General features: G+C 48.3%; 1 protein-coding gene and 1 long non-coding RNA gene across 6 annotated transcripts; one reads left to right on the top strand and one right to left on the bottom strand.

Annotated features, from left to right (window-relative positions):
• Window positions 1–1,831: 1,831 nt before the first annotated feature.
• On the bottom strand, window positions 1,832–6,387 carry PPM1M (protein phosphatase, Mg2+/Mn2+ dependent 1M). Of its 5 annotated transcripts, XM_045579109.1 has the most exons (10): window positions 5,925–6,266; window positions 5,080–5,203; window positions 4,673–4,927; window positions 4,116–4,228; window positions 3,672–3,756; window positions 3,457–3,575; window positions 3,226–3,289; window positions 2,909–3,016; window positions 2,655–2,803; window positions 1,832–2,355 (listed from the first exon to the last, which is right to left on the bottom strand). In XM_045579109.1, exons 1-10 carry the CDS (start codon window positions 6,158–6,160, stop codon window positions 2,211–2,213), a joined length of 1,398 nt encoding a protein of 465 aa, XP_045435065.1. In that variant the 5' UTR covers window positions 6,161–6,266; the 3' UTR covers window positions 1,832–2,210. The 5 variants fall into 5 exon arrangements, with proteins under 5 accessions (XP_045435065.1, XP_036286851.1, XP_036286853.1 ...); XM_036430958.2 differs by lacking the exon at window positions 3,226–3,289 and having other exon boundaries at window positions 2,655–2,816; window positions 5,925–6,376; XM_036430960.2 differs by lacking the exon at window positions 2,655–2,803 and having other exon boundaries at window positions 5,925–6,376.
• Window positions 6,388–18,438: 12,051 nt separating this feature from the next.
• Window positions 18,439–19,384, top strand: LOC123652097. Its single transcript, XR_006741196.1, has 2 exons — window positions 18,439–19,041; window positions 19,274–19,384. It is a non-coding gene; the product is annotated as an uncharacterized LOC123652097 (long non-coding RNA).
• Window positions 19,385–20,172: the final 788 nt, after the last annotated feature.

The raw sequence follows: 20,172 nt of genomic DNA on the forward strand, positions 1-20,172 counted from the left end.
GGGGGGCCAGCCGGGAGTCAACCTCTAGTGGGAAGACTCTCTCTGTTCCCTCATTCTTGGTCAGAATGGCAGCCTCTGGAATAAGATTTATCCTGCTAGGCCTTGGCTTTTGGGAGGCAAGGATAGTGGGGCCTCTTTTAGGTTCCTATGCCAGTTCTGGTAGACATCCTTGCTTGGTAACCCACTGCCTGGCTTGTGAGTTGGTAACTACTAGAGCCTGTATTCTAACTGCTCTATCCTTGGAGCTGCAAGCACCTGCTGTGTGCCTTATTCCCGGCCCTCTCTGAACAGTCTTAGGCCCTCAGAGAAGACAGTCTTAGGCCCATTACTTTGCCTGTGGTCACTGGAGGTTGGTCAAGGGCTGTGAAAGGCAGCAGAGGGAACATCCCAGCTTATGCATAGGCTCTCCTGACAGATTGCTAGGAGGAAGAGACCTCACAACCCAGTGGGAGGGCTGCTGCAGTCACTATCAGCTTGCTTGTAGTTGACAGACCCACTACGCCCACTCCCTTGACTTCAGCCTTCCGTGTGAGGAGCAAGAGGATGAGTTGGCTCAGCTGTTGATTTGGGCGAGAGGCAGACACCGGATGCTGCCCACACTTTTGAGGGTGGGAAACTACTGAGGAAAGGGGAAGTAAAACTCCTGCAGGTTATTTGGGCACACTCCCGCACTTGCCAGCTGCCTAACTAGAGTCCTGGAGAGGCTGCCCAGGGCGGCTGGGGCCAACCAGTTTGTCAGGATACATGTAGGTCCGGAAGTACTGGGCTATGGGAAATGACTGAAAAAAGAGAAATTTTGTAGTTTTCCTATCTTCCCTAAAAAAAATTTAGGAAATGGAGTCTAAAATGAGTTAATGGGCCAGAAAGAGGGTCTGAGAGCCTCCTCAAGGAGTTAGTAAATACCGTATTTTTTGGACCATAAGACGCACTTTTTCTCCCCGTGGGGGGAAAAAGTCCCTGCGTCTTATGGTCCAAATATAGCCTACACATATACTTTAAAAAAAAAGTTTTTTTACTTGCCCGGCTCTGTGTGGTCTCTGTGTGCTTGCCCGGCTCTAAAATGGTTCTAAATGCTGCTGTTTACTTTACAGGGTTGATTACATGTGTTTATGACTGTGATGTTGGGTTTTAATGCACATAAAATATTTTAGGACACTATTTGTTTCAGAATCTTTTTTTCTTCATTTCCCTTCTCTAAAAACTGGTGCGTCTTATGGTCCGGAGCGTATTATGGTCCGAAAAATACGGTACATAAATTTTACCATCAATTCTGGGGCCTTATTGGTCCTTGTCCTTCCTAGCTGCTGTTCATTGGTTGTGAATTGCCCGATAAAAACTCAGCTCAATTGTAAACTTAAATAGTGGATCAGGGAAGAGTTGAGTAAGTTTGAGGTCATGAAGGCGATTGCCTTATAATTGAACAAATACATTGAGTGGCCAGATTATTATGATTTCTGAATGCATGATAATCTGGCCACTCAGTGTACTTTACCTGAGCCTTGGCAAATGCTAGATTGTAAAATAGTCTTGTGTGAAGGGTAAGAAATTAAGCTGCTCATCAAAATGCAATTTCCATTAAAAAAAAAAGTTAAAAGGGCAGCCCTTCTGGTACGTCAAGCCCAGAGCTCACAGTTGGTGGTGGAGACCTTCTTTCTGTTCCCTGGGCAACAGGACTCTCACTGGGGCTCACCCCAAACTGGAAACTAGGGAGGCCATAGAGAAAAAGTGCTGTATGCAAGCTTGCAAGGTAGAGCTAAGACTGATTGTTTGGAAGGTGAAAGTGAAGGTACATTGTAATGCCAAGCTGTACAGGAATTCACGATCCACAGGCTTTTCTGCACACAAACATTTAATCATGGGGAGGTAATGGGGAGCAACAATAGAGAGGCATTATTGGGGCATCAGCCTGGGGTGGGGCTGGGGCCTGGCAGGAGCAATTGAGATGCTAGCCCAGAGGCAGGAGCAGTCATTGGAGGGAATTCCCCACTCGGCCAACTGGGACTCCTTGCCCTTTTTTGTTCTCCAACTGCCTGCCAAAGGGAGGAGCACTCTCCAGTTCTGACTGCCTGGTATAAATAAGTCCCTTGGGATGGGTTGGAGTGGGGGGCAAGAGCCCTGGGTTGTGTCTGGGGGCAGGCAGGCAGGTGTGCTGTTGACAACAGCCACACTGCACCTGGCCTGAATGGTTCTGGGATGTGGCGTCTGAATCCTCAGTGGCCACTGCTCCCTTGGCTCTGGCTGTACAAGGGAATCACGAACACGGAGACGTCATCGTAGGACACCTGCTCTTCCCCTGTGGGACTGCCGTCCTTCGCCTGTGTGCTGTGTATCAGCATTTTGGCCAGCTCCGAGAACCTGTGGGGATCATCCTGCAGATGTACTCCAGGGCCGAGCGAAGAGGCAAAGCCCGCCCTCAGGGAGAACTCACTGCACTGGGCTAGACACTTGGGAGACCAAGCAATGCAGTCCGACTGGGGGGCCAGGCAAGCTGCAAACTTGCGAGGCCCAGATTGAACCCACAGACATGTCCACTCCTTGGAATCTTGAGACCACACCAATCCTGAGCCAGGCTTGCCAGTGCTGTCTTCCCAGCTGTAACTACTTGGTGTTGCTGCTGCACCCCAGCCCAGGCAGGTCCCCAGCAGTTACAGTACCTGTGTGGGTCCTCTCGATTGCCAGGGAGGAAGCTCCGCACTAGCTGTGCCACCTGCTCATTGGACAGGACATCCCAGAGCCCATCAGTTGCCATGACAACCACATCCTCCTCCTGCAGCTCCAACTGGTCCAAATCCAGCACTGTCACCTGCAAGTTAAGCCTGGGGATCCCTCAACTTTCCCCTCCTGACTCCCACCAGCCTCATTTTCTGGGTAGATGGAAGGAAGCTGGGGTGGACTGTTGCCCTCTCACCTGTGGGACAGAGAGCAAGAAGGGCTTGAGATGAATGTTTGTGTCCAGGACTCTGAGCTGATGGTCTCCCAGGCCCCGGGAGACGGCCAGTGTTCCCAGTAACCGAGCCTGGGGACAAGGGAGATATGAGGTGACAGCAAACAGCCCCAGCAAATGCACAGTAAAGCATAGAGGTGGACTGTGGCCCTCAGGCACCTGGGCTTAGGGAGAAACATCCCGTGGCCTTGGAACCGGCCCCAAGACACCAGCCACAAGCACAAAAGAACTGCCTCTGCAGTGAGCAATTGAGGGATTCTTGGAGGGGGCTGTTCACTGACCTGCCTACCCTGTCCGTGAATCAGTGGGTACTTGAGATCCGACTTCTCCACGCACTTGTAGCTCCTATCAGGAGCAGACCCAGTATCAACCCAGGCCCTCCTTCCCACCTTCTCTCCCCTCAACATAGGGTCCACCCTGCCCAAGTGGATGGGGGTTGCCCCAGGCTACCGAGCTGGGCTTGGACCCCATCGTTCTCCCCACTGTTGTCTTCCCATCCCCATCCTGCTCACCAGCCACTCATGTAGTAATCCCTGAACAAAACTTTCTGCCCCAAGTCATCCCCCTTCAGACGCCGAGGGAACTCCAGTCGGGTGAACTCATCAGCCAGAAGCTCAGGGTAGACAAAGGCCTGGGGTAGGAAGGCCATGCTCCGATTAGGCTCTCCTTGGTGGCCCTGCACCCATGAGATGGAGCTCCACAGCCTCCCTCTGCCAAGGACACCTACCAATTGCTGGATCCGTTGTCGCTCAGTCTCCGGGGTAAACTCAGAGCTCAGAGGCTGTACCTCATCTCTCCGCACCAAGATGGCTCTGGATGGGATTGGGGAGGAGGAGGAGAGGGCAGTGATGAAGCCTCCAACCTCTCCCATGGTATCCTTCTGCTGGCACCTCCTCCAACTTCCAGGGGCCTGCTCGGCCCATGCCCCCTGTCCAAAGTCCTCCCTAACTGCCTGCAGGGTCAAGGCCCAGTCCCTTCGCCCTGTGCGCGCTCTGGCATCCGCTGTCCACTCATACTCCATATAGGCCAGGTGTACAAATAGCTCAGCTAATCAAGCCTCCCCATTTCCTTCCCTCCACTTCCAGCCCCCTTTCATTGTCCTCCCTGCCCTCTGCTGCCTGCCTGCCACCTGACCCACTCACCACCTCCCCCACTCTCCGAGCCCACTCACCTGCTGTCTCCGGCGTTGGCCACATACAGCTTCCCCTTCAGCGACACAGCCACCAGGGCTGTGCAGCCACCCACTTGGCCTGAGGCCTCCAGCTCCCGCCGGATCACCTCATCCTGGGGCAAACAGGCCACGTTAGCTTGTGCTGCCACCGTATCACCCTGTCCCCAACGCTCATCCTGCAGTGCACTTCCTCTCCAACCAGCCTGGCAGTCCTAGTCCAAAGTCTAGCTATGACTCCAGGACCCCGTGATCTGATCTGGATGTATTGCTGGGAGGGAGGAAAGTCCTACTCAAAATGAGTGAGGAAGGGAAACCAGCTCTGGCACCACGGACTGACGGTGTGCAACGAGATGATGCAGGTAAGAGCACATAGCACAGAGTAGGCACTGGATCAATGGGAGGGGTAATGATGATGATGATGATGGCTGTCAGGAAGGAACAAACCACCCAGCCTCGTCTTCCCAATTCAAACATCGAGGGTGACTACCACCCCCAAAGTTTCTCAGGCCCCCGGGGACAAAACTGTCACTCCTTCCCCAGTCAAAAGCCACACTTACACATTCCTGGAAGGCGTTCTCCAGAGCCCCGATCACCAAGTCTTCTGTCCTAATGCCCTTTTCCTCAACAAACTGGGGGTCACTGGGGCAGACACAACGGCCGCTGAGGTGCATGGGGGGTGGAGTGGCCACCATGCCCTCTCCTATGGCCTCCAGCTGCCGGCGCAGGCAGGAGTGCAGGGTGTTGGCAGCCAGGATGGCTGCAGCCGGACCGCCGTGCCCATCAAACAGTGCCCAGTAATGGCCGGTCAGGAACTGCCCGGGAAAAGGCTGGCGTCAGGTTCTTCCTGGCTTCTCCAGTTGACCCCTGGCCCAGCGTGGGGCACTAGGGCAGGAACTCCAGCCTGAAGTCCTAGCTCTAGTCCTGGCCCCCAGGCGGTAAGAGGGGCTCAACCCGGTATGCTCACCTCCTCTGGGCACAAGGTCAACCACTCCTGGTCCTCTTCAGGCCCAAACTCACACCTCCGGATGCTCAGCTTCCCACAGGCGGCCTGATCCTCATTGAACTCAGATTTCTCTGCATTGATGATCCTGAGGCCAGGAAGTGATCAGTGACCCTCCAGGGACACACCCATGTCCCTGTGGGCACAGAGACCAGAGCTGGTGCACAGGGAGGAGTCCTCCTTCTGGGCAGTAGCCCCCACGCTGTCCCTTATGTCTGAACAAAGATGATGTAAGTATGTTAACTGTTCAGTAACCTAAGGCAAAACGCAGGGCCCAGCCCCCCTGAAGTCTGCCTGATGACCTGCCTGGGAGGTGAAGTGAGGCTGCTGGGGAAATCTGGGGTTCCCTTGCGATTCCCTCCCCTTCTCTCTCCCTCCTCCCCAAATCTAAGCGAGAATCCCTGTCCCACACAGCATAGGCCAGAACCCAGGGTGAAAGGGTGTGTGTGTGTGCGTGTACCGGGGGAGGTATCTCCAAAGCTCAGAAAGCGGGCACTCCACCCAGTCTCCCTGTCTCACGTTGGAAGCCCCAGGGGTGCAGGTCCTTCCCAACTTGCTACCTCCTTCTCTGAGGGAGGGCGGAGTCCCAGAGAAAAGGCAGAGGTGGAGCAGGGGAAGGCTGTCCGAGCCCGGAGAGCAGGGCAAGAAGGGGCTCGCCACAGGTTGGGGAGGGATCACTCACTCAGCGCAGCCCGTTCCCTGGCTCTGCACAGGCCCCAGCTGCACCGCAGGGGTCCGGGGTGCGGGGTGCCGGGGCCGCAGGAAGGGGAAGGGGCGGCTTGGGCGGGCGGCAGGGGGTGGGCACTCACTCGGCGTAGCCCGCGTTCCAGGGCAGCGCGCGGCCGCGCGCGGGGCAGCGCACGGGCCGGGCGTCCGGGCGGCGCGGGCCGTCGGGGGCGGCGGGGCCAGAGGCCGAGCCGCGCAGGAAGCGGGGCCGCCGGTAGGGCACGGGGCTGGCGCGCGGCCGGGGCGAGCGCGGGGCCGCGGGGAGCGGGCCGCCGGGGCCCCCGGGCAGGAAGCGGCGGCGGAACCAGCCCGCGGACATGGCGCGGCCGGGGCTGCCCGCGGAGCGAGCGGCGGGGCCGGCGGGAAGCTGGGCGGACCCCGCCTGGCCCGAAGGAGGAAGCGGCCCGGCGGGCGGGGCGGGGCTGGGCTGAGCGGGCGGTGACTCCCCCAAACCTCAGCCTCCAGCGGAGCCCGGGCGCCGCCTGCTGCCGTCGGGCTGGTCAAACCTCTTCACCTGGGAAGCAAACGCCGTTACCTACACCGCTTTCCAGGCCGGTCACCTGGACGGCGGGCTGTCCACCCACGCGTGTGGGGTGGGCACTGGCCGTGGAGAGGGGGCGGCCCTCCTCCCCGCTGCAGGGGCCTCGCAGGGGCCCGAGCGGCCCGGCACCTCCTGTTGGCCCGGACCTTGCGCAAAGGGAGGAGGGAACAGGATGTCCCGGGGTGCTGGGCTGACACCGTGAGTCTCAGCACAGCGTTCCCCTCCGGTGGCCCCTCCTCCTGGCCGCTCAGCTCCGCACCCTCCACCCCAGGATGCACAGCACTCACCCCGGGGACACTGAGTCCACCTTCGGACCGTCTCCCCAAGGGCTGCCCCTCCAATGTCTCCCCTCTGGACACGGAGCAGATCCTCGGTGCAGTGTGGGTGCCCTGATGGACAGGAGGAATCCCTGTCCCAAAAGGCTCCAACTGGCCAGGTCAGCGTTCAGACCTGGGACTAAACCAGTGCGTGGTTGGCAAACTCATTAGTCCACAGAGCCAAATAGCAACAGGACAACCGTTGAAATTTCTTTGGAGAGCCAAATTTTTTAAACGTAAGCTTCTTCTAACGCCATTTCTTCAAAGTAGACTCGCCCAGGCTGTGGTACTTTGTGGAAGAGCCACCATACTCAAGGGGCCAAAGAGCCACATGTGGCTCTCGAGCCCGCATGTTTGCCGACCATGGGACTAAACAAAGCGAGGGGCTTTCAGCTGGGCTGGAGGCAGGTGTTGCAGGCTCTGAGCCCCTGGCTGGAGGCAGGGTCCCCCTTCACATCTGACTGTTAACAGAGTGCTTTGTCACTCCCTGTCATTTACGCCCAACTCCCCGTGCAGGCCCGTTATTTCCATCTCATAAGGAGGACTGCGCGGCCCACACAGGGGAAGTGTCCTGCGCCCAGTGCTGTGTTGTTTCCATTATGACAATAGAGCTGACTCAAAACCCACTCCCCAGGGATTTCTCTTCCCCTTTCCTCCTCCCAGAAGGCAGGCTAGTCAACTCAGAGCCCCTGAGCCCAGGCCCCCAGGGAGGGCTGTAGGAGAAGTCCCTGTCTTTGCCTCTGCTCCTAAACCCATCCTATGCACTTTAGGCCTCACTTCCTCCGGGTGGGCCAGCCTGCCCCGGTGTTAGTTCCCACTCCCCAAAAAAGAAGGTTCTTGGGGCTGGAAGCTGTGCCCAACACCTCCCTCAGATGATTCAGTTCCAGAGAGCCTGTGGGCTAGTTTACTGAACCCACTGTGTGTGCCAGGCCCCGCGCTGGGGGCAGGGGGGCACAGCACCGATGGATGTGAGCTCCCCAGCAGTGATGGTGGAAGTCCTGGTGGATGCTGCTGGATCCAGCTGGCAAGGGGGTGGAGCCACCATCAGAGAAAGCTTCCCAAAGGACACCTGAGCTCTGACTTGTCCTTAGACAGAGTTGGACCAGGCACCCAGAATAGGGCAGACTTAACTTAGTTCAGTATGTGGATTACCTCATCCCCACCAGCCAATGGCCTAAGAGGCTTGTAAAATCTAGAATTCAAGCAAATAACAAAAACACAGCCTATTCATCCAACCCACTGACATGGCCTCTCCTTGGTGGGACGAAGGTCCTGTTCTTTATTTTTATTTTTAAAAATATATTTTATTGATTTTTTTACAGAGAGGAAGGGAGAGGGATAGACAGAAACATCAATGAGAGAGAAACATCGATCAGCTACCTCCTGCACATCTCCTACTGGGGATGTGCCTGCAACCAAGGTACATGCCCTTGACTGGAATCGAACCCAGGACCTTTCAGCCCTCAGGCCGACTCTCTAGCCACTGAACCAAACCGGTTTTGGCTACCTTCTTGTGGATCCTTCCAGAAATGTCAGGGGTATTCTGTGAAAATTCAAAGAAAAAAAAATTGCATTATATATAAGACAAGAAATAACAAGTGCTGGCGAGGATGAGGAGAAAAGGAAACTATTGTGTACTGTTGGTGGGAATGTAAATTGGTGAAGCCACTGTGAAAAACAGGATGGAAGGTCCTGGAAATATTAAGGGAATTAGAGAGATGGAAAAAGTGGTTTGCTTTGGGAGGGGCTGGAGAAGTTGAGTGACTTGACTGAAGCCACATAGTGACTGCTCAAATTTATATGAATTAAAATGACACAAAATCAACATTCCACTTTCTCAGTGGCATCAGCCACTTTATGAGTGCTTAGTAGACACACATGGCTCCCGTATTGGACAGGCAGATCAGAGACTATTTCTGTCGTCTCCGCACGTGCTGTGGGACAGCACTTCCTCAGAAACCAGGCCTCCTGAAATTCCTTGCCTACTGCACAGGCAGAGTCCTGCTCAGCTTGGAGTCTCTGAGTGTTTGGGGACTGATATCAGCAACTCTAGGTTGTGCTTGACCTGGAAGTGCTCCCCAACTTTTAAAAAAGAGTGGAGCCAAAACCGGTTTGGCTCAGTGGATAGACGGCCTGTAGATTGAAAGGTCCCAGGTTCGATTCCTGTCAAGGGCATGTACCTATTGGGGATGTGCAAGAGGCAGCTGATCAATATTTCTCTCTCATGGATGTTTCTAGCTTTCTACCCCTCTATCTTCCTCTCTGTTAAAACTCAATAAGATAAAAAAAAAAAAAAAAAAAAAAAAAAAAAAAAAAAAAAAAAAAAAAAGAGTGGTGTCAGAGCAGTGCAATTATCCCTGCCCCTTTACTATAATACAAGGTAGTGACTGAGAGGTAGGAAGCCACGGTCACTAATGTGTCCTTGTGAACTTGACCACAGGGCCACCAAGGCTGCATGGAGACTCAGAGCGACCACATATGAACCCGTCTTCACATAGGACTTCCTGAAGCAATCAGGGATTTGTCCAGCTTCTGGAAATATCGGCACACAGCATGCACATTTCATGACTGGAATCGCTTGTTTTTGGAATCAGATGTCAGAAGAAGAATGAAGTTACCTTTGGTGAGTACATGCCATCTGTAACAAAACAAAATGGGGGTAGCAGCAACGACAGCTCAGTCTTCCATCTCGGAGGTTTATTAACTTGAATCCCACTGGAATCAGTAGCAGGATCTGAGAGGGTAATAAAGGGGGCACATTCAGTGTGCTGCACGTTTCACACTTATTTGATCACTGGGTATTTTTCCATTTTTAATCCATGAAATGTCTTGTAAAATTAGTTTTCTAAAAAAACACAGTTTGAGACATACCATGCTGGTGCAGACTCGTCATTTTACAGGTTATGAGAGTGTACAATTCCATAATACATCATCTGTATATTGTATTGTGTATTCCCCATTCCAAGTGAAGTCTCTGTCCATCACCATTTATCATCGCTTTACCTCTTCTCCCTTCCCCACTTCCTCTCTGGTAATCACTACTGTTGTCTATGTCTAAGAGGTTTATGTGTGGTTTGTGTGTTTATGTGTTTTTTGTTTAATCCCTTCACCATGCCCACTGACTCCCCTCTCTCTTATGACAGCTATCAGTCTGCTCTCTGTATCTATGAATCTGTTTCTATTTTGTTTGTTTTATTTTGTTCATTAGATTCCACATGTAAGTGAAATCATGTGGTATTTGTCTGTCTCTGATTGGCTTATTTCACTTAGTATAATACTCTCCAAGTCCATCAATGCTATCGCAAAAGGTAAGATTCCTTGCCTTTCTGTGGCCAAGTAGTATTCCATGTGTAAATGTCCTACAGCTTTTTAATCCACTCATCTACTGACGGGCACTTTGGCTGCTTCCAAATCTTGGCTATTGTAAATAAAGCTGCAATGAAAAGAGGGGGTGCATTTATCCGTTTGAATTAGTGTTTCAGGTTTCCTCAGATAAATTCCCAGAAATGGAAAATCCTGGGTCATAATACAATTCCATTTTTAACTTCATGAGGAAGCTCCATACTGTTCTCCACAGTGGCTGCACCAAACTGCATTCCCACCAGCAGTGCAGGAGGTTCCCTTTTCTGCACCTCCTCACCGACACTTACTGTTTGTTGATTTATTGATGATAGTCATTCTGGCAGGTGTGAGGTGCTATCTCATTGTGGTTTTAAATTACATCTCTCTGGTGATCAGTGACTGTTGAGCATCTTTTCATATGTCTAGTGGCCATCTGTATGTCCTCTTTGGAGAAGTGTCTATTCAAGTACTTTGCTCATCTTTTAGTTGGATTGTTTGCTCTTTTGGTGTTAAGTTGTATAAGCTCTTTACAAATTTTGGACATTAACTCCTTACCAGATATATCATTGGCAAATATGTTCTCCATTCAGTGGGTTGTCTTTTCATTTTGCATATAGCTTTTGCTGTGCAAGAACTTTTTAGTTTGATGCAGTCCCATTTGTTTTGTTTTCTTTTGTTTCCCTTGCCCAAGGAGACTATCAGAAAAAAATATTGCTACAAGAAATGTCTGAGATTTTATGCCTATGTTTTGTTTTGTTTTTCCTAGGAGTTTTATAGTTTTGAGTTTACCATTTAAGTCTTTAATCCATTTAGAGTTTTTGAATATGACCCAAGAAGGTGGTCTCATCTCATTTTTTCCTTTATCCATTACATTTCCCCCAAACCATTTATTGTTAGACTGTCTTTACCCCATTGTATGTTCTTGCCTCCTTTTTTTCAGTTATTAATTGGCCATAAGGCGTGGGTTTATTTCTGGGCTCTCTATTCTGTTGCATTGCTCTCTATGTCTGTTTTTATGTCAGTACCATGTTGTTTTGATTACTATGAAGTTGTAGTATAGTTTTGCAACAGTGGGGAATTGTAATCCACCATTCTTTTGACATTCTTTTGGTAAATGCTGACTCTGACTAATATGTAGCTTGTAGATAAACAACGTGTGTGTGTATTAGAATCCTAGGAACTAACTTCAGAAGATGCAGACTCTGATCTTCAGTCATCCCATTTCCAGGAGACTTACTGACCTTCCATCATAGAACCAGGATGACATAGAAGTAGGATGTTGAAGACCAGGATGACACACACCAGACCATTGCTTGACCAGTTTCCAGATCCTTATCGGAAAACAGTGTGCTTGTCTGCATGTAGAGAACTTTTCAATCCCCTTCCCTTGACCTCTTGTTCTGCTTTCCCTTCCCCTCCTTACAAAAACCTCTGCTCACACTGAGGTAGGGAGTTTCAGTTATAGTTTGATATCAAGTAGTGTGATTCCTCCCGATTTGTTCTTCTTTCTCAAGATAGCTGAGGCTATATGGGGTCTTCTGTGGTTCCATATACCTTTTTAGAATATTTGTACCAGTTCTGTGAAATACACCATTGGTATCTTGATAGGAATTGTGTTGAATCCATCGATTTCTTGGGTACTGTGGACATATTAATGATGTTCATTCTTCCTATTCATGAACATAGTATATGTTTCCACTTATTCTTCAATTTCTTCAATTCTTCAACTTCTTCAGTGTCTTGTAATTTTCTGAGTACAAGTCTTTGTGAGATCCTCCCTCCCCCCAACTGGTGGGCGGAGTTATGACATTACCAGCATCTGCATCCCCAAGACATTAAACCACCAATCAGCGTGTGCCCAGTGCCCTGGGGCCCATCCCTTCCTGTTCTGCCCTGGATCCAACCCTTTCCTGATCCTCCCTCTCAAAAGGCTCTTCACTGTTCCAGTTGCTATTCTCTCTCTGTCTGCGAGTCTGCCCGGTTGGGTCCCTCCTTCTCCTCCTCTAATTCTGATTTCTCTACTTCCATAATGAGTCCCGCTCGTTACTGGGGAATAAACCTTCCTTTAATATGTCTTGGTGGTTTCCAACTCCAGTTTCCTGCACCTCAAACCTTATAATCTTTTACTTCCTTGGTTAAATTTATTCCTCGGTATTTTATTTTATTTCTTTTTTTATGCAATAGTAAATGGGATTGTTTTCTTAGTTTCCCTTCCTAATAGTTCATTATTGGTGTATGAAAATGCAGCTGCTTTCTGAATATTTATTTTGTATCCTGCTACTTTACTGAATTCATTTATCCTGGCAAACCCTTCATCATACAATATTCAGAAGAAGCCAGCCAAACACGTGGCGGACATCTGGAGCGGGTGAAAGACAATGCATATCAAATGCAGTGCTACAGACATACCAGCAACTGAGAAGAGCAAGTCCATGAAGAGCGATCATGTGCTTCCCTCTCTGTCCAGCTCCCACAGCAACAGGAAGAATGTGCTTCTCTAACGAACGTGTCAGCGCTGTGCAGACTCAGCCTCAGGAATCTCCAAGCCTGCCCCATGCTAACCTGGCAAGTGATTAAGATATGATCAACTTTGATGATTTTCTGTGGCCAGGAATTGATTATAGCGACTCAGGGGCAGCTTTTATTGGCGGTTGAGTGCTTTGCCAGAAACTGCCTTCCAGAGGGAGCTGGAAGACTGGGAAAATGGCAAAGGAACCCCACCATAGGAAAAATAAACTATAGACCTCCAAGATAATAACAGCAAGAGAGAGAGGCAGAGCCTTCCACGCGCACACACACCCAATCAGAAATATTTCTGGAATGTTGAAACCCTACTCCAGAATTGAGCACTTTTTTGTAATAACAATCTTTACTTGCAGTCCCCAGCACTCTGTTGCTTGGCAAAAACCCTATCTCTTGACATTTAAGAGATTTCTGTCACATTTTCAGAGAATAGTCCTGGTGAAGATGATTTTAAAAATGTGTTTTGTATCTGCAATGCCTTTACTGCTAACCCTTCCCCTCGCCTCTGCTCCCCACCCCCCAGCCAGAATCCGCACACATCCTCTGCCTGACTTCTCCATAATGGGTGTCCCCCATTCCCACTGTCACTGGTGAACCACGTGCAGGACGTGTGTGGGGCCCTGGGCGTAGGAGAGGGCGCCAGCAGGAGTTTGCGATGACATGTTGGTTGGTGCTTGGGGAAGATGCCTGGGAGTGTCGGTGGCTGTGCTGGCAGCTCTCCGCTGTCCATGTCTTCATTCAGTAACTATATGGAGTGTGTACTCTGCAAGGCACTGGATGTACTGCTGAAAGCAAAGCCAAGTGCCTGCATCCTGTATCTTCACAGTCTGCAGGGAAGATAGATAATAACTATGTAGATAAGTCACTACTGTGGAAAATGTGGTATGGGTAACAGGAAAGCAGCTCTTTCAGATAGGGAGATCAAAGAAGACTTCCCTGAACGGAGATTTGAAGCAAATGGGGATAAACAAAGCAAGCAATGAATGGAAGTGAGGCCGAAGAAGGATCGAAGGTGAGGGAAATGATCGCAGTCCTTTACCACGTTTCCAGCTGCTGTATGCCAGCCCCTTTCTAGGTCATCGCCTCTGATCCTAGGACTCCGTGAGGAAGGAGTTAACTTTAACAGGCGTTAACTGAGGTTCCGAGAGCTCAGCTAAATCTCCTAAGGCTATTGGAGGGGTGGAAGAATTGAGGGAAAAAAAGAAAAAGAAAAAGAGAGAGAAAGAACTCATGGGCATGTAAAACAGTGTGATGATTTCAGGAATTGGGGGGTGAGGAAGAGGGTATAGGGGTAGTAAATGGTGATGGGGGAAAATAATAAAATAAAAAGCCAACAGTGACGGCTGCTGAGGTGGCCAAGGGGACGCGGGCTTCAGCCGTGGGCTCAGGCTCCACCGCGAGTTGAGGACATCCCCCGTGTACTTCCTCCAGCCCTGGTCGGCGAAGACCCTCACTCCCAGCGAGCCCCTTGGCTGGCCAGGACCCAGGTCCCATGCAGGCTGAGAATCTCCAGGACCAAACAAAGGTGATTTTTAAATGAAGGCATATTCAGCAGAGGGTTTGCAAGCATTAAGTATCCTCTCACTTTGAGCAAATAGGTGTGCAGCCCATTTCTGAGAAAAGAAATGGGAAACTTAAAGGACTCCACGAAATGAATGTTAGGAACTGATGACAGTTCATTAATTTGATGAATTACCCACGAAATGAAAAAGCCATTACATAGTATTATCAGGGGTCTTGAGGCCTATGTAAGGGTTTTAAAAAAAAAAAATTTTTTTTAGGGGCTCCCACAACACTTGCGTGTAGTTGAAATAAGCACCTGCAATCATTTAATTAGGTCCAAGAGAAAGCTCTAAATCACCTCCGTGCCTTCACGGGACTCACAGTTTAAGACACTCCTTGTTGCCAAGAGGTATTGATAGAATAGCCAGGATCCATGGAAAAGTTTTGGACCAATTTAAGAGGTTGTGCACTGCTGTTTAGAAACAAAAATAATGGTGCTCATTTTTCATGGTGACATTAGCAAAGACAACGAAGACCTCTCACCCGGAGCCTCTGAAGGTGACAAACCGTGAACCAGGTGGACCTAGTAGCAGGTGCCTGAGACTTCGCTCCAGCCAACATTGCTTATTATATACTGAACTAGAGGCCCGGTGCACGAAATTCGTACACATGTAGAGTCCCCAGCCTGGCCAGCAATCAGGGCCGATTCGGTCCTTCCTTCTGGCTGCTGGCTAGGGCCTTCCTTCATTCTGCATCATCTCCTGATGGTCCGCGCACATCATAGGGAGCAACTAAACTCCTGGTCTCTTGGTTGAACTCTCGAGGGGACACTTTGCATATTAGCCTTTTATATATAGAGATTTTGTGGGTCAGAAGTCCAGTCAGGCTCTACCATGTTTTCTGCTTAAGCTAACGTCAGCTGTCTGCAGGACTGGACTCTTGTCTGGGGGCTCTGGGGAAAAGTCTGCTCCCAAATCAGGTTGTTGGTAGAACTCAGTTCCTTATGGTTGTAGGACTGAGACTCTTGTTTCCTCATTGGCTATCAGCAGAGGGCTACTCTCAGCTCCATTTCTTGCCATGCGGTCTCCCCCATCTCTAAGCCTGAAAGGGTGGCCTGAATCTGAGTTCCCCTTCTGCAACCAGCTAGAGAAAACGTTTGCTTTTTTTTTTTTTTTTTTTTTTTTAATATATTTTATTGGTTTTTCACAGAGAGGAAGGAAGAGGGATAGAGAGCTAGAAACATCGATGAGAGAGAAACATCGACCAGCTGCCTCCTGCACACCCCCTACCGTGGATGTGCCCGCAACCAATGTACATGCCCTTGACCGGAATCGAACCTGGGACCTTGCAGTCCGCAGACCAATGCTCTATCCACTGAGCCAAACCGGTTTCGGCTGAAAACCTTTCCTTAAAAGGACTCATGCAATTAGGTTAGCCCCACCTGGACAGTCTTCCTCTCTAGAGGTCAACTGATTAGTAATCTTAAAAAAAAAAAAAAAAAAAAAAAAAATATATATATATATATATATATATATATATATATATATATATATATATATTTAATTGATTTTTTACAGAGAGGAAGAGAGAGGGATAGAGAGTTAGAAACATCAATGAGAGAGAATCATCAATCAGTTGCACACCCTCTACTGGGGATGTGCCCGCAACCAAGGTACGTGCCCTTGACCGGAATAGAACCTGGGACCCTTCGTCCACAGGCTGACATTCTATCCACTGAGCCAAACCGGTTTTGGCTGATTAGTAATCTTAATCACAGCAGCAGAATTCCTTTAACATACATACTCCTGAGAGCAGTGCTGGAGAGGAGGTAGTTCACGGGGCCCTCTTGGGATTCTGCTTCCCACACTATTCCCTAAACATGCTCTCATCAGTCTTGTCTCAGCACCTTTGCTCTTCCAGTTCCCTCTGTTGGGGACTCCTCCCCAGAGAGTCATGTGGTTTGCACAATGGACATATTATGTACTTACATGTTTATATGTTTATTACCTCTCTTTCCTCACTGGAATTGAGGCTCCCTGAAAATGGGGGCATTGCCTGCTTTATCTGCTTTATTCATGACTGCATGCATCCTCAGCGCCTAAAATAACTCCTGGCACACAGCAGATGCTTTACATCAGCGATTTTCAACTGGCGTGTTGCAAGAATTTTTAAAACATGCAATGCCCGACCATTTAGTCAGGGGCGCCGATCTCTTTTCCCTTAGATTGTAAAATAAAAAAATGACAACAGCCAACACAACAATAGCCATCTGGTGTGAACGAATCAAAATTAGACTTTTTTTTGTTAGATCAGTAAAAAAGTTATTTTTTGGTGGGCCACAGAATTTTAGTAATTACTTATGTGTGCCATGAGATGATAAAGATTGAAAATTACTGCTCTCCATCTGTAAATGCATGCATACATGAACCTCTAGTTTTCCCCACCCTCTTCTTCTCTTCCTTCTCTCTCCCACTAAGATGCCTTCGAATTTTAGAATTTCCACAAGATGATCATTATAAATGGGGTTTCCCTCTCTGAATTCAAGCATGATGATGAAAGGCGTGAGGAACCTCTGCTTTTCTACCTGATCTAAAGAAGCACGGAGTTTAAAGAGGCTCTTTCCTCTCTATTTGTCAGTCTTTCTTACCTTTGACCCATTTGTCTCTTCTCTGTCTGTCATGCATCCCCATCTTCCTGCCTTAGTTCAGGTTTGGAAAGGCCTTGAAAATGTTTGGTTGTAATTGCCGATTCGATGAGTGAGTTTCTAAACTGGAATATTTTCTCTGGCTCAGTTGGCTGGGGCATTATCCTGTGCACTGTAAGGTTGTGGGTTCAATTCCCAGTCAGGGCACAGACTTACATGGTGGGTTCCTGGTCTGGGTGTGTTTGGGAGGCAACCTGTCAATGTCTGTCTCTCTCTCTCTCTCTCTCTCTCTCTCTCTCTCTCTCTCTCTCTCTCTCTCTCTCTCCCCCTCCCTCCCTCCCTCTCTCCCTCCCTCTCTTTTTCTAACAATAAAACTTAAACTGCCAAGAATATTCCTCATTTTTAAAGGTCCAGCTCAGGATTCATGGGCTCTGTGGCATCCTTTGATTGGTATAGTTAATTCATAGGGAGATCTTCCTCTTTTGAATTAATTTACTATCTGAATCAGAGGCCCTGGGGCACAAAGGCTAGATTAGGTGCACTGATCTATTTTCTAGTCTGTACAGTCATTTTTAAGTGTTAGTCTTCTTTTTAAAATGTGTTTTTCAAATTGATTTTTAGAGAGAGAGTAAAGGAGGAGGGAAGAGAGAGAGAGAAAGAGAGAGAGAGAGAGAGAGAGAGAGAGAGAGAGAGAGAGAGAGAGAGAGAAATTGATGTGAGAGAGAAACATTGAACAAGCTCTGTCCATTATTTTTGTGCGTCTAGAATAACATACTTAAAATGTCAGGATGACCTCTGCTCCAGACCTCCAAAGGTAACAGGGTGGGTGAACTCCCACATTCTCATTATTACCCTTTACCTGCATGTAAACTATGTGTGTTAGGTGTTAACTGTCCTGCACCCACCAATATGAAAGAAACATGTGTTTCTCTATTTTACATTTCATCCAGTCCTAGTGATTTCTCAGCTTTGCTTTTTCCCACCTCCTTAATCTGCCACTAATGGATTTCATATAACTTTTTAAAAAATATATATTTCTATTGATTTCAGGGAGGAAGAGAGGGGAGAGATAGAAACATCAATGATGAGAGAGAACCATTGATCAGTTGCCTCCTGCACGCCCCCTACTGGGGACCGAGTGAGCAACCAATGGGGGCATGTCCCCTGATCTGGAATTGAACTGTGACCTCCAGGTTCATAGGTTGATGCTCAGCCTCTGGGCCACACTGGTCGGGCTCATATAACTTGCTCTACCTCTTCTCCTTTGATGCTAATGCATGAAATAAACTGCAAAACGGATATCCCCCAGAGCGTCATCTCAGTTTATTGAGAGTTTGCTTCTAGGACTAGCCCCTAAATCCCTGGCTCATCGTACATTCTTTAAACCTTTCTTTAGGTCTGAAAAATCTTTCCTGTATATTTATTGTGGTGCCTACGAAGAGGCTTCTAAGAAGCCCATCCAGGAGGGTGGTACCTGCAGGACCCTTGTGCCCTAGTGGCAGCAGGTGAACTTGGGTGAGTTCTCCTTTGGAATTTCGGACCTCTGTGTTTTGTTAAAGGTCTTTATTTTATTTGAGCCGTTCTTAGAAAATCCTGGAGGTGGCACTAAAAGATAAGGAATAGGAGAAAAGGGAGATTGTGTGTGTGTGTGTGTGTGTGTGTGTGTGTGTGTGTGTTTTTGTGATCTTTGAATGTGATTATGTTTTAACTTTTGCTTAATGCACAAAACGCCATTGATTCCCAGGTTCTGCTGACATCCGTCAGTAAGGATGTTTTTCTTACCATGGCTCTACAGGTGATAAAGGAAGATGTACAAGTGCTAACTACGGAACAACTATAATTTTTGAACGTTAATGAGGTACCGGACAGGAATATCCATTGATGTCTACCTCGTGATCTGATGTGGTCCTGGGAGCCATGCTATGCAGTGCATTGCTTTTACTGAACAGGGCTCTCAGCATTGTCTGGCCATGTGCTTAGCGAAAAGCCACTGATTCGATCCTGGGCTGCAGAAAGACATGGCTACCTAGTCATTTTAGAGCACTCAGTTTCTAAACTATGGGGAGAGATTAGGAATAAAACAATGATTTACTTATTTATTTAACAGTGGAAAAAAATGTAGTATGTGTGTACAGAGAAATCACATAAGCATGAACCCCAGTGATATATTTTAAGGGAGAAATCTAACTAGGTGAAGCCAATTCTATGAAGCTTGAATATGAACAATAAATATGTAGTAGTAAGTACGTTACATGCTTCTTACACAGCTGTCTAGGGAAAAACCCCGGGTCACTTTTCTGAGTAATGGTTCACTGTGGAAGAACAATAATGTCTACTGTAATTTCTTTTTTTTTCCTTCAAAATATTTTTTATTGATTTCAGAGAGGATGGGAGAGGGAGAGAGAGATCGAATCATCAATGGTGAGAGATAATCATTGATTGGTTGCCTCCTGTACACCCCCTATGGAGGATCGAGCCAGCAACTCAGGCATATGCCCTTGACCGGAATCAAACCCTTCAGTCTGCAGGCCCACGCTGTGTCCACTGAGCCAAGCCGGCTAGGGCTACTGTAATTTCTTTAATGTCCTCAGTTATGCTGGGCATCAAAACATGCTTTTTAATTGACCACATATAGTAAAATATAGTGGGTACTTCTAGATGACTAAACTTCTTTAAAAAAATATATATTTTATTGATTTTTTACAGAGAGGAAGGGAGAGGGATAGAGAGCTAGAAACATCGATGAGAGAGACATCGACCAGCTGCCTCTTGTACACGCCCTACCGGGGATGTGCCCTCAACCAACTAGATGACTAAACTTTTAAACAACTGTAACTTTTGGAAGAACGAAGCCAGGCTGGTACAAAGGCTGCTGATTGTAATGGTATAATTAAGCAGACATTACTAATCTATTGCTGCACATTTCCCATCATCTCCAGACGTGACCTCAAGATTGTTCTCAACAGTGTGCTTCAGGCAGAACTCCTACTTACCTGGAGTTGTCATATGAGATGAATGAAGCCTTTTGCTGTCTCTATGTAGATATAAGAAAAAGTTAACTTTCCTGTGTCTCCTTGCTGACTTTTTTTTTTTTTTAAAACCAATAAACAACCTGGGCTTTGTATTTCCAACTAAATCACTAAATGGCCCATTGATTGTTATGTCACTTTGAAAAGTGGGCCATTTTAGAAGTCAAACTGCAGAAGTTGACAGGATTGTTGAGGCAAGGCTTCATTTGACTTTTGAGCTTTTTATTCCATGCCAGACATTAATGGGAGTCAACTCCTGGAACAGACGGAAAATTGTGTATTTCAGGAGAGAAAGCAAATGGGTTGTAGGTACTAAATGCGGATCCGATCCTTTAGGATGAGAAAGTTTTCTCTGACGGCAAGTCGGCACCACATGACCCGGAATATTCATGTCTACATACTTGAGTTCTTTCTTCTTCGTATCTTGAAGTT

Source organism: Pipistrellus kuhlii, unplaced genomic scaffold (assembly GCF_014108245.1).
Source record: "Pipistrellus kuhlii isolate mPipKuh1 unplaced genomic scaffold, mPipKuh1.p scaffold_m20_p_11, whole genome shotgun sequence".
In the NCBI taxonomy this organism is placed as follows: Eukaryota; Metazoa; Chordata; class Mammalia; order Chiroptera; family Vespertilionidae; genus Pipistrellus; species Pipistrellus kuhlii.